Source organism: Henckelia pumila, chromosome 3, assembly GCF_033568475.1.
Source record: "Henckelia pumila isolate YLH828 chromosome 3, ASM3356847v2, whole genome shotgun sequence".
In the NCBI taxonomy this organism is placed as follows: Eukaryota; Viridiplantae; Streptophyta; class Magnoliopsida; order Lamiales; family Gesneriaceae; genus Henckelia; species Henckelia pumila.
In genome coordinates this window covers 14,928,487-14,940,484 of record NC_133122.1, presented here as the reverse complement: position 1 = coordinate 14,940,484, position 11,998 = coordinate 14,928,487, and the positions used below count along the sequence as shown (strand labels likewise).

The following is an 11,998-nucleotide window of genomic DNA, read 5'->3' as shown; positions in this document are numbered from 1 at the left end:
TCGACAGTAGAGAGGAAGCAAAAAAAGTTTATCATTCATACATGGTGAGAAATTCTGCATCGAATACATTTCGGAATACAAGAAACCAAAGTTCGCATTCAATTCCGAGTTCAAGGACTGGAGGACCGTTCCGGACTACAGGGAACCAAAGTTCACTTGCATCTTCAAGTTCAGGGACTCAAGCATCCTTCCGGACTACTGGAAACCAAAGTTCACATGCAATTCCGAGTTCAAGGACTGGAGCACCGTTCCGGACTACAGGGAACCAAAGTTCACATGCATCTTCAAGTTCAGGGACTCAAGAATCCTTCCGGACTACTAGAAACCAAAGTTCACACTCAACTTCTACTGTAAGGACTGAAGTGAATATGACTAAGTTGGAGGAAATACAACAGAACCTAGATGAAATCAAGAGGATTGTCGCTATGGTAGAAGTGAATTTGAAAGCACTAAGAATTAGCAAAGATAATTAGAAATATTATTCTAAGTTGTTTCCTAGTTTGAATTTTATTATATAACTGGTTATGTTGGAAAAATTGATGCAGTTTCGAAAATTTTATGGCATTGTATGACTGAATTGTTCCCCTGTTCTATCTATTAATTAATCTGAGAGATGATCGATGTTATGTATATCTTGTTTGGTTTATGTGCGCTTGTGTCTTTAGCACATTTGTAATTGTTATCGATGGCCTTTTTTGTTTTTCAATTTAAGGAATTTTGCAAATGTATTGTTTGTTGTATAATTTTTTTTTGAGTTAAGTCTTTTTTGGTTTTTTTTTTTCTTGGCCTCCTCTAGTCTCCTATCCCGTATCACTTGTATGAAAAATTGGGTGGTTTGACCAATTGGCCGCCTCCTACTTATCTTTTTTAATGTGATTTTTGTTACTTCGTGAAGAGACAATTTCAATGCAAGTGAATTCAATATTTTGCATTCAAGTATTATGATCCTTAGAGTTGTTTGTATCTATTGATTACTTACGTTATCTTTTGCCCAGAAATAGCATAAAATGCCCAATTTCCATAGTAGTACTGCATATGACATTCATTTGCACATCATGAAATCCACTTATAAAAACATATCACAAATCCGTAAGAAAAGCGCGCAGGACATTCATTCTTCGTGATGAAAAAGAAACAACACAATGAAACAAAAAATCACGAATAATTTTCATATATTAATCGTCAACTTCACTTCACAAAATACTTGATATATATCCATCGTTTTCGAATTCACGTGATGTATATCCATCGTTATATTAATTATCTCTTCAGGTTCTTGTCCAACTTGTTGGATATCCCGCAAAACACGTTTTACAGGATCAAAATGCACTCCACCAGTAACAGAGACACGACGGGAGCTGGGAACTTCGATGGTCATGTTTGATGAAGAAGCTACTAATACATGAGACTGGCCCCTTTTGTCCATGTCGCGAACAAATTCAACCCTTTGAACAATGAGATTGGTGCTGGAGCCAACTTTTCCCACCGATAGAAATACATGATTTTTCAGAAAATCTGACCTGAGCCTCTGCAGGCAATAAAATCGAAACAAGAATGTGATGATATCAAACCACTTGAGCAGTTGAAGGCACATAATCAACCCACTAAATAATAGATATCCATTTCCTTGCTGTGGAGGTCCACACCCCACATGTTTCAGCTATAAATAACACACAATGTCCCCATCCTTTATCCTTTCGTCCTATCCCTGTGATAGATACCTTATCAACATTTCCCCTAAACAGTACTGCAAACAAGATACCATAAACGTATCACATGATATAAAAACAAACCAATTCTCTAATCGATTAACTAAGCATCTTATTTGAATCCATTTATATATAATGTATATTTTGAATCCAAACCCATTTATATTTGGCAAACATGTGCACTGCCCTTTATGTTTTTGGCAACATTTTTAGACAACCTCTCTTATACCTCTGTACACAAGTAATACCTCAAAGTAAACACAAAAGACTAACAGACGATTAAGCATGTTGGCAGAAATAAGTACTGCAAGCTAACTTAGTAGTCAACACAGTTTAATTCAATTTAATACTTATTTACAGAAGGATTAAACAAGTAAGAAACGAAGATAGATATACAATTAAAGAGTCCGGGAATATAAAAGACATGAGAAAGGTATAAAATTGCTTACCAAGTGATAGGCTAGCACGGACTAAAATATTTAGCCTCCTCGGGGTAACTGGAAACAATAAAGAAAACTAATGTGATTAGACCCTAAGAAAAACCAGAGATCTTATCAAATAACTCAATTAAATAAGTTTTAATAAAGCCATCAGCCATTCGACACCACATTCCCTCCCAGGCTAACCTTGGACAACTTCTGATCACTCGTTGCATTTTCATCCACCGTCACTTTAATTCTGTGTTCCTGTATCGTACAATTACATGTTTCCAAAGATACAAACTTAATACACTAACCTAAAATAATGTGAACTAGTAACTTAATTTCACATAAAATACTAAACCATTTAAAATACCATCTATCGATTCAAAATTTTCTTCATCTGAACTGTCATCTTCGTTATAATTGTTTGCACTTGACCTAGTAAACCAAAAATGAAAAAAATATGAGTAATGGAATTTATAGCTTTGCAAATACAAATAAATAAAATTAATCAAGTAATACTTGTCTAGCAAATTTGGGCAATTGCGCTTGTCATGCGACACACCACGATGCCCACATCCACGACACTGTCTACCCTTCGAGGTTGCCTTCTCCTTCGATGACTTAAATCTCTTCCCACACCCTTTTGTTCTTATTACACAAGGATCAATGATAGCACTGGCCCCATCCATGGATCTCCTGTTTTCACTTGCATTGCTTGATGGTATGCAAATATTCAACTCCTTCATTTTGCAATCAATATTATCAAATTGTTCATGCAAGAATTTTGTTCCCTCTTCAGTCATAGATGTTGCAACTACTAAAGCAGAAGATCTAAAAGATAAATTCCAATGCCTTGACGTCAAACACCTCTCTGGATCGTCTCACATTTTGCTCAGGCAGAGAAAATAATGCTCCTACTTTTGCGCCTTGGGTCCACCGTTTGAGAATATACTTATCAGGCAAGTGGAAAACTTGGTTGACACGAAAAAATGCTAGCATATGCCTGCATGGAATGCCGTGAAACTGAGATTTCATACAACTACAATATACATAATTTCTCTGCACGTCATGTGTAAGCACCCTTGGTTTCGATGAAGAAGAACCTTGAAAATTCATTACATGATAAACCCAAAACTCGATTCCAGTAGATACTTGTTCCACATAATAGTGATGACTCTCACCTACTTCCTTTTTAAACTCCAACCATTTTTTTTTTGTATAAACTTTCACCATTTGAGTTTCCATTGGCCAATTTGACATTACTTTTGGGCGCTCATTCATATCAATATGATCTGCGACTAACTCAATGTGTCTTTGGTTCCGGAGTGCCTTATTAAAACGAACAATAAAATCCATCAATGCATTCTTGTTAGAGATGTATTGTTTGAAAAAAGCATGGGAACTTTCTGATCTTTGACTGCTTGAAATCCCTGCAGAGAATACATTTAGGAAATAAGATGGCACCCACCTATGTCGCAAATCATACATCAAATTCAGCCAATCATTTTGGACCAAGGAGCAGACTCCATAACCCCTTTCCATGACTCCTCAAATTCATCACTTGTTGTTGAATGTACAATGACAATCCTAATGCTTTGGTAATGGTCACGGAAAATCACAGGACTCAATTTGTCTGGAAATTTGTTTAAAATGTGAAACAGACAATATCGATGCACTGTTTGGGGAAAAACTTGGGCTATGGCTTTGGTCATGGCAGGATCCTGATCAGTGATGATCAATTTTGGTGCACCACTAGGCATTGCTTGTAGGAACTTACCTAGCAACCAAACAAAAGATTCTGTTCTTTCGTCACTCAGAAATCCATAACCAAAGAGGATGGTCTGACTGTGATGATTGACACCTACAAAAGGTGCAAAAATCAGCCCATATTTGTTGGTGTTATATGTTGTATCAAACACCACTACATCTCCAAAGACAGTGTTTGCCCTCCTTGACACAGAATCTGCCCAAAAAAACCTGCTAAATCTGTTGTCTGAGTCAGTCTCATAATCAAAGAAAAAAGTTGAACACTTGTCTTTCTCAGATTGCAAGAAATCAACAAATGTTTCAGCATCTATCCCCATGTGCTCCTCCCTTAAACTTCTCTGATAGTTTCTCAAATCTCTTTCTGTACAACCTACGTTCTCTGGCCCTCCATGTTCTATCTCAAATAATCGCATTTGTTGACAAGTTGGGATATTGGCTTCTGCAAATTGTTGACTTAGTGCTCTCTTTGATACAGAAATACTGCGATGTGAACGTAACAAATGGACTTTTGAAGGAGTAGCAAGTGGATGGTTATGGTTTTCTATGAAAGTACTAATCATCCATCCCGGACCAATTTGTTCCTTCACAACTGAAATCTTTGCCTTACATCCAGATCGAATGTCTCGACGAGCTCTGTTTTGTCTTGGTTTATCACTATTTGCCTCTTTACTCCATCGAACTTCATCTGTCTGCCCTTCTTTAAAGCATACAAATTTTTTCCAAATAACTTCACTCGTCTTCTTACTTCTCTTGCTATTGCTAATTCTCGCACTAAATCCAGATTCTCGTGCGTATTGGTTATAGTACGAATATGCATCCTCCAATGATTCGAATCTCATTCCAATATTTGTCTTTCGATCTTCTCCAACTTGAGGGAAGTATGACTGATCATCCCCACTATTTTCTTTCATCTCTGTAAAATATGACGATCATACATTTTAATATAATAATTTTTAATAAATTCAGAAAACAAATAATTAACAATATTACTAATAATTGATAGATACCTGATGTAAGATACCACAATTTCTGGAACGCAAACGACCCACTGCTTTTAATTATTCTGAATTTTATTGTATTTGCAAAATACAAAATATAACAAATGTGATTATCATGAAAGATAAAACCATATAATAATAATAACAGTTAACATGAACTTATCTACAAATTATGAAAACGGGTAAACAACAATTTATCGAACAAACTATAAAAAACAAACAAGAATCGACCTGGGCTGGCCTCCTCGATTTCTTCTTGTTCTCGTGACCGAGAACGACGTAGAAGTAGATGGAGTTTCTCTGTTGCTTCCAATTTTGACTATGAAAGACCCCAAAATGTACGTGAATCACCTTTGAATTATTATTAAAAAAATGGGATCGTGGAAGAGGCAGCGGAGAGTATATTATTTGGGCGTGAATGCAGCAGAGAGTATATTATTATGAAAAGATTCAAAACAATGGGATCGTGAAAGTCACAAACTATGTAAACGTGATAAGAGAAAAATGGGCTTGCTTAAATAATCGCCTACCTGAGAGGACGAAAAACCTTAGCAACGGCGGAGATGTGGTCGTTCCACGGCGGAGATGGGCGGCATCGGGGATTCCATTTGCAGACGTGAGAAGAGGAGAAAATGGAATCGCCTATGTGAGAGGAAGATTAACCTTAGCAACGGCGGAGACGTGGTCGTTCCACGGCGGAGATGGGCGGCATCGAGGATTCCATTTGCAGACGTGAAAGAGGAGAAATTGGGATCGCGATGTCTTTGGGGCTTCTGAGAAGATAGCTTCTGTTAGGTGAAAGAAATTAAGGCAGGCCCACGTGAGAATTTAAAAAAACAAAATAATACACACTTGGGCGCCACGTAGGCTGGCGCCCAAGTTTGCCTGCACCCCTTGGGTAGGGGTGGGCACGGGTCGGGTTATTCGGTTTTCGGGTACTTCGGGTCGTGTACCCGACTAAGTCGGGTAGTGTTTTGTACTACCTGAACCCGAACCGACACTATCGGGTACCCGACTTGTCGGGTACCCGATTAAGTCGGGTTCGGTTAGGGTCGGTTTCGGTTATCCAGTTTTAAAAAAAATTAATAAAAATGGATACAAACTATAAATTAATATACTAACTTGTCCAATGCTTACAATAACAAGCAAGAAAAATAATTAATCTTCAATGTTCCATGATAACACATAACATATATAATAAATTAAAAAGTTTGATCAATCCAATCTTGACATCAACATCCCATGATGAATATTTCAATTTTCAACATCCGTCTGCCATCATTTGGCCAAAACTCAAATCCAACCCTAACACCGCAACAAACTTTTAACTGCAACAAAAATTTAAATAAATAAGAAAGAAATTATAGATTTAAATAAACAAGCCAAGACCTAAAAAAATTCCAGTGCAATGCATGAGATTCACCTTTTCTAAAACAAAATGCAGCACTCCTACGGTCCCATCTCATTGATCTATTGTCCACATATGAAGCAGGGTGCAAGGGCTTTAATTGTCCTAACATAAACAATGTCAATTTACAAGTTATTTGTGATCTTTGTTCCCCATAAAACAGTACTGTGTATTGTAACATTGCATAAGCAATCTCAATTTCCAAGCAACAAGATAAGGGGCACTTCTAATTTAACAGAGAAAATGACTACTGGGAGGTAAACAAAAATAATGCAGTAGGAATATGTAATGCAACAACTAGTAATGCACTGATTCAAAAAAAATGAAAAAATATGTAATTCAAGGAAATATTACCCAAAAACTTTTACTGGATAATCAAACATCAAAAATAGATGAATCAACATCTAATTTTGTCAACTCTGCAAAATAAATCAAGAGAGTAAAAGGTTAGTAATTTGAAATACTTAGATAGAACTAGAATAAATTAAATTAAAATACCTTTGTAAATTATTTCAACATCACACAAATCCTCTTCCACATTAATTGGTTTTGAATCACATCGAAACCAGTATTGAGCACAAATGAGAGATTGAACTATCTTGGCTGATAAAGAGCTCCTAAATGCATCAAGTACATGCCCACCTGTGTTAAATGCATACTCTGAAGCAACTGTGGAAATTGGAACTGCCAATATATCTCAAGCCATTTGAGAAAGAATTGGAAACCTAGGACTATTCTCCTTCCACCATTTCAATATATCGAAGTTCTTTCTCTCCTCCTCAACATCTTTACTCAAATATTTTTCCAACTCAGATTTTACTATTTCACCTTTTCCTCCACTCTTATACATCTTGAACTCTTGCTTCAAAGACAATCTTATAATCATTTCAGATTCATCATCCACCTCAATTGAGAGTTTCTTAGACATAAGCTTGGAACCACTTGATGAAGAACATAAACTTTCAGTGGCTTGTGGATGTTTATTGGAAAACCTCAAATTATAATCATCAAACAACTCTTTAAGGCCATCTCTCACTTGTTCTTTCATAATCTCATTTCTCCCCTCACGACCAAATATTCTATCAAAAGAAAATTCAATGAACTCCAACTTGTGACGTGGATCAAGGATCACAGCATAATATAAAATCATATTCATTTTCTCAATTGATCCCCAGTACTTATCATATTTTTCTTTCATTTTTCTTGCCATTAAACTCAGTTCAAAATCAGCACTGTCCAACCATTGCTTGAGAAGCATATCAACCTCACTAATTTCATGAAACATAATGTTTGATGTGACATACAAAGAACCTGAAATACGCAAAGTGAGTTTATAAAAATGTTTCAAAAATTTCAGCAAAAGCTTGCATATATCCCAATCATGATCATTTGGAACCCCATCATATGGCTTCTTTGAAAGATCAATACGAAAATCAAGATCAGCTTCATCATATGCATCAAATGCTCTTTTAATATTTATTGCTGAATCCAACATTAGGTATGTCGAGTTCCATCTAGTAGGCACATCAAGAGTTAACAACTTATTTGTTTCTAATTTTTCAAGATGAACACACTCTTGAAATCTTTTGTACCTAGCCGGAGAACTTCGTAAATACCTAACAGCTCCTATAACACGAGAAATAGCTAAATGCTCATCATTTTCTTTCAAACCATCCTGCACAACAAGATTAATGATATGTGCAATACACCTTACGTGAACATATTTCACTCCCATAATATTGCTTCCCCAATTATCGAACTTCTTTTTCAAATAAGCAATTGCGCTATCATTTGAAGATGCATTGTCCACAGTGATTGAAAAATTTTTACCAATACCCCAATCAAGTAAACTTCTGTATATATATATATATATATATATATATATATATATATATATATATATATATATATATATTGAAAAAACTGAATTGATATTTGTGATGTGGACTACTTTTTTTTTTTTTTAGTACAAGTATATCGGATATCAAATTAAGATTTAAGCTTGCGAATGTGGTACTATTTTAATATTATATGTTGATAATAAATTATAATATCGTAACGATTCGAATATAAAATATTTAGAGATAAAGCGGACCACCTTTGTTTTACTAGATTCTGATATATTATTAGTTGGTTGGCTGGTTGGCTCGTACTTGTAAATATTATTATATCGGTATTATATTTCAATTCATGTATTAATGGTATTTACTGAAAGAGTGGGTGCCCTGCTAGCCAACTTGTGGCTAAGGGTCTTTTTGATTCTATTTGTAAACAATCTTTGTTTAATATAATTACACTTTATATTGGCGTTTACTTTATCTTTTATCATATTGTTATGTTGTGACGTGCTATACGATGTTTAGATAAAGACCTTGAATATACTAAAGTGCATTCAAGATGTGATAGTGGATATGGATGACTATCATGAAACACATCTTGTAATCACTGTATATTCTAAACCAGTTCCAAGTCAATTGAGTCATCCGCAATAGGGATAAAGATCGCTCAAGATTGAGACTAGCATTTGCAATGCCGAGTACCACGTTTCATTGGTATGGAACATATAGATGTTCGAAGCATGCAAATGGATATTCATTGGATGAATGATCGAACTACCCTATTCGGACTTTCCAAGTGGTTTTCACTAATTGAGTGGAAAAAGTCCGTGGTTTTGGTTGTACATCATTAGTCCTTACTACTTGAAACATCATGGAGACTCTATATGCTAGTACTGTACTTTAACTTGTTTACCGACTCTATGAGGGTCATCAGGTGTCGAGATTGGGTACAGTTACAACACATATAGGAGTCAATGCTTTGTTGTCAAAGATTCACCACACGATTGCGAGTGTGGATATCCTATGCGATCTGAGCAGATATTAGTGTGACAAATCTCTAGTCAGAGTACATGATGTCTTTTAGGTTACTTGGTTTCCTAGTTGCACATGCGATGTCACTATTTGATCTTCAAGAAGTATTGCATAGTTATCGAATCTCGAACGACTCTCGATATACCAATGGTTGTTGATTCGATCGGGATATATGGATGAAGGGACCGTACTGTACGCTAACCAAAACCCACTGGTTCTTGTAGGCACTATCAGTGATACCTAGGGAATCATGGGGCGATGTTGCTAGGCGTTCTTACCATTATTCGATGGCCAAGTCGGAAATTGTTGTTCCGAGTCACAAAGGAGTTGTGGACCCACGGCTAGCTGTATCCCTGAACCATTGAGGGTTACACAAGTAATAGATTTCTAATCCCCGTTGAGATAATTAAATTTAATGAGTTAAATTTAGCGAATGAGAAGTAGGACTTCTTATTAATGAGTAGAGGGAGTGAGATTTCTTAAAATGACATAAGGATGCCATTTTTGAAAATGACTGAATTCGGATTCAGAAAATTTATCTTGACTTTAAAATGTACAGAAAAGGTTTCTGTACATATTGGTAAAATTGGTTTGTCAAATTAAGTCACGATGAATTTTATATTAATTTCTGAACATGCGGGCTTTACTTGTCAGGCTTGAACTTATGACTAATGGGCCCTAAGCTGTTAGCAGCTCATGTTATAAACAATTTATTGCAGTACAGAAATTAGAATGAACAGCTCATAATTTTCGAAACCTAGAGAGCTCTCTCCCTAGGGTTTTTCGGTCGCCCCCTTCCTCCTCTGTGTTCGAAAATTCCAATCTGTAATTTTCAAAATTGCAGTCTGGTTTAACAGATCAAAATTAAAACTTACAGACCGGTAGCGTGGATTTCTGAGCTCGCACAGCAGTGATGACCCCTCCAAGAACGCGGCTTTGATACCAATTGAAACGTCCTAAACTTCTACGTAAATGCGGAAATTTTTTTTTTTTTTAATAATACTAAGTAAAATAGATATACATACATGCCCATACATATATGCACAAAATAAACAGATTTAAAAATAACATAAATAAATTGCAACATTTTTACTTAAATAATTGAGTCAAACTTAAATAAAATACGGTCAAACATTCAACTTAAAAGGTTGCATGCAATAAAAATTATTTAATAAAATAGTACTAAAATCCACCACTGACAAGACATAAAAGAATAAATAAGAAACAGAGTTTAAAATTTCTTAAAAATGTTCTCAAGACTCAGCCGGCGGTCACGGGGGATCACTGTCTGTCTGCTCATACGTCCTCACCACCGGTAGGTACCACATCATCCTCTACATACTCACCTGCATCATATAAGTGTAGTGAGCCTAGAGACCCAACATGCTAACATAACAAGGGTTTAACATAATTTAAATCACTGGAATACTAATACATAACATATACATGAATGGACATGCTTAAAAATCATGAATCATAACTTAAAATCTTGCTTAAACTTGATCTTAAATATAATCATATAATACATACTTAAACATTGTTGAGCATAACATTTTTCTAACATCGCATGGTCGTATCCATAGTGTAACCTTAAACTTAACTGGTTCGACTGATCAGTCTCTTAAAACCAACGTACGCGGCGGTGATGAATCACCTCTTACTGGTAGTAAACTACTATTAACATGTGGGGACTTGTCCCCCTTAAATTGTCACACTACTTCAACTTCCAACATAAAAATTATTTTCTAGCTCAACCTTAAACATTAAATCATGCCATAAAATTATTTCATGAATGCATGTACTTAAATAAAATGTGTGTCCTTCATATATATTTAATTTAATTTTTATACTAACATATAAATACTAAAATAACATTCATGCATAAAATAATTAAATATATATTTAGGACACATGCAATTTCTCATGGTTTGTGCTGAACTGCTGGCCCTAACACTCAAGCCCATTTTCTTAAATTCTGGCCCATTAACACTGAGACTGGCCCAATAACATACTTAAGCCCATTAACATGTTTCTAATCCCAATAAACCAATTAAATTCAACCCAAATAAATTAATTAGACTTAACTGGGCCTAAATAAGATATTTAAGCCCATTAACTTAATTAAACCCAATAAAATCCTAGACTGGCCCAAAAATCCACTGACTGGCCCAAAAATTCTCATTGGCTCCCAAGCCCATAAAAATCATTGGGCTAACTTAAATAAATTATTTAAGGCCCAAATAAAATTATTTGAAGGCCCAAATAATTTTTTAACTAATTTTAAAAGTCCAAAACCAATTAATCTATTATTTAATTAAAAATTAAAATACCCGAGCCCGGCCCACCTAACCTGGACTCGGACCACCAGAACTGACCCTAGACCTACCAGACCCAACCCTAACCCCAAGACCCGGCCTTGAACCCACCCCCAGCCCCAAACCCGTACCCCCTCCCTTCCTTACGCTGCGCGAGCAGCAGCCCTTTCAGGGCTGCTGCCGCCTTGCTCCAGCCATGGCCGGCCAGGGCGCCGCTGCCCAGACGTAGCCCACATCTGGGCGGTCTAAACCAAGCCCAAGTCCCGACCTCATGCAACCCGTAGGAGCCACACACGAGCCTCTTACCAAAAACCCTAGTCTGTGCCCCTTGGAGGCCGACCTACATCAGCTGGTTTCCTGGGCTCGTTTGGCTCGAGCCACTCGAGCCATTCGAGTCTAGGCCACCCTCACACATCCTAAATCCCTTTGACCAGCAGTGGTACGAACCATGGCTAAGAAAATAATGAATATGATCAAGAATCACAAGAACAAACACATAAAACCAA

At 36.3% G+C, this 11,998-nt stretch overlaps 2 protein-coding genes across 2 annotated transcripts; both read right to left on the bottom strand.

Moving 5' to 3' along the window:
* Positions 1-1,448: 1,448 nt before the first annotated feature.
* Positions 1,449-2,891, bottom strand: LOC140886258 (uncharacterized). Its single transcript, XM_073292781.1, has 5 exons — positions 2,654-2,891; positions 2,505-2,569; positions 2,336-2,395; positions 2,159-2,206; positions 1,449-1,528 (listed from the first exon to the last, which is right to left on the bottom strand). Exons 1-3 carry the CDS (start codon positions 2,878-2,880, stop codon positions 2,382-2,384), a joined length of 306 nt encoding a protein of 101 aa, XP_073148882.1. The 5' UTR covers positions 2,881-2,891; the 3' UTR covers positions 1,449-1,528; positions 2,159-2,206; positions 2,336-2,381.
* A 736-nt stretch (positions 2,892-3,627) lies between these two features.
* LOC140888118 (protein FAR1-RELATED SEQUENCE 5-like) lies at positions 3,628-4,812 on the bottom strand. The gene has a single exon (XM_073295802.1). The coding sequence runs from the start codon at positions 4,810-4,812 to the stop codon at positions 3,628-3,630; it is 1,185 nt and encodes a 394-aa protein (XP_073151903.1).
* Between the last annotated feature and the right edge of the window lie 7,186 nt (positions 4,813-11,998).

Bases quoted from the DNA above. Each gene is read 5' to 3' on its own strand.
- LOC140886258 (XM_073292781.1), bottom strand. From the start codon at position 2,880: ATGAAGGAGTTGAATATTTGCATACCATCAAGCAATGCAAGTGAAAAC. The intron at 2,570-2,653 runs GTATTACTTGAT...TTGGTTTACTAG, and splicing joins TGCCCAAATTTGCTAGACAA to GTCAAGTGCAAACAATTATA.
- LOC140888118 (XM_073295802.1), bottom strand. From the start codon at position 4,812: ATGAAAGAAAATAGTGGGGATGATCAGTCATACTTCCCTCAAGTTGGA.